The 1732-nt window shown below is 51.1% G+C and overlaps 1 protein-coding gene across 1 annotated transcript; it reads right to left on the bottom strand.

Annotated features, from left to right (window-relative positions):
* Positions 1-117: 117 nt before the first annotated feature.
* Positions 118-1404, bottom strand: GNI_171400 (putative chitinase; the record flags this gene model as incomplete). Its single annotated transcript, XM_011135020.1, has 1 exon — positions 118-1404. The coding sequence occupies one exon, from the start codon at positions 1402-1404 to the stop codon at positions 118-120; it is 1287 nt and encodes a 428-aa protein (XP_011133322.1).
* Positions 1405-1732: the final 328 nt, after the last annotated feature.

Below are 1732 nucleotides of genomic sequence, written 5' to 3'. Positions count from 1 at the left end.
AGTCAACTTCGATGGAGGTTCTCCGAAACGACCATTCAATTGAGCGACCTTGGCTTTTAGGTAATACGTAGAAATCAATAATAGTTTTGGGATACCTTCCTCAATACGACTCCGGCTTCACGCAATTGTACAGAAGGCTTGCTGACCAGTAATGCATTGTGCAAGCGCTTCAGCTGTTGCAACACCTGGGCACCACGGTGCAAGGTCTCCGCTGGGGGCGTAGGAGGCACAGTAACTCTTGCAGGTGTCAACCCACTGCGACTCCGAGGTTAACAGGTTCTGGCAACCTAAAACCAAATCTCCTCCACTGGAGTTCCCACCCTGAGTTGGTTGAACGGGAGCTGTCGTCACGGGCATAGGAACCACCGTAGTCATAGGACCAGGAGTGGTGACAGGGGCGGTCACAGGACTAGGAGTGGTGACAGGGGCGGTCACGGGACTAGGAGTCGTCACGGGACTGGGGGTAGTCACAGGACTGGGGTCCGGGATGTCAGCAGAAGACCCATCGCAAGGAGCAGCCATCACACTGAGGTCGCTGTTATCTTCTCCAAGGTGCGCCTTCCAGAACATGACACCACCTCTGTATCCAACCTCATTCCAAGCCTTGCAAATGAACTCACGCAGCTGAGAAATGGGGACGTAACTGTCAGAACTTGCGTCCTCCGTACGGAGAGGCTTGCCCACCACATACTTGTCCTTTGGAGCGTTGGGGAACCTTGCATACAATTCGTTGATAGCACCAACTCCGCTTCCCTGGAATAGACCTTCGTACGTCGTATCTTTGGGCCACGTGCCCTGGTTGTAATACTGAATGAGGTAGTGATCGTGATCGGCACCGAGGTTCGCAAGATCCGCCCAGCTATCCGGTAGAGGATTCATGTGGGGTGACTGAGGAGCAGAAGTAATTATACCCTCAGGCCATACCGAGCGGCAAGCGATAGTTGCTTTGCTCACCCAATCCAAAATACTGGTATCCGTCGTACCGAAACCTTCCTTATCGAAATCAACGCCGTCAACATTCAAGCTCTTCATCAAATTGCAGAGATCAGTACCGTACGTCGTTGCATCCACGGCCTTCCAATTCAGACCCTCAGATTCACCCCCTGACGAGATCATCAGCTTGGTCCCGTTGGCATGGAGCTTGTCAACGAAGGCCTGACGCTCAGACTCCGATAACGCAGCCCAGGCAGACACGGTGTCAGCAATGTTCTCGGGGAATCCGGGGTTCCCGACGAGGTGGAAAGCAAGCAGAATCGCGCTCACCCCAAGCTCAGACAACTTGTACAGCTCGTCAGTAAGTGCGGAGCCAGTGTAGTTCCAGTCATCAACGTAGACGTAAACAGGAACACGTTCGCCGGCGAGTGCGGAAGCCGCCAATACAGAAGCAGTGATAAGAGATCTCATAACTTAAATCAATCAAAAAACCTAATGCTGAAGTAAAACTCGTTCCAGCAAGGAGGCTCAAAGACGGCCAGGATCTGGCTATGGAACCTTTTGAACTTTAACCGTTGATCTGCATCATTGATCATCAGATAAATGACTCCAGTGTGCGACTCAACGAAACCTTGCGTAGACCGATGCTGAACCTACCGCTCGATGTTTTGGTAAAAAATAATGGTATCAATCTGAGTCAACTTCGATGGAGGTTCTCCGAAACGACCATTCAATTGAGCGACCTTGGCTTTTAGGTAATACTAGAAATCAATAATAGTCTTGGGGATACCTTCCTCAA

Source organism: Gregarina niphandrodes (assembly GCF_000223845.1).
Source record: "Gregarina niphandrodes unplaced genomic scaffold scaffold00058, whole genome shotgun sequence".
In the NCBI taxonomy this organism is placed as follows: domain Eukaryota; phylum Apicomplexa; class Conoidasida; order Eugregarinorida; family Gregarinidae; genus Gregarina; species Gregarina niphandrodes.
This window is presented reverse-complemented; position numbering and strand designations above follow the sequence as displayed.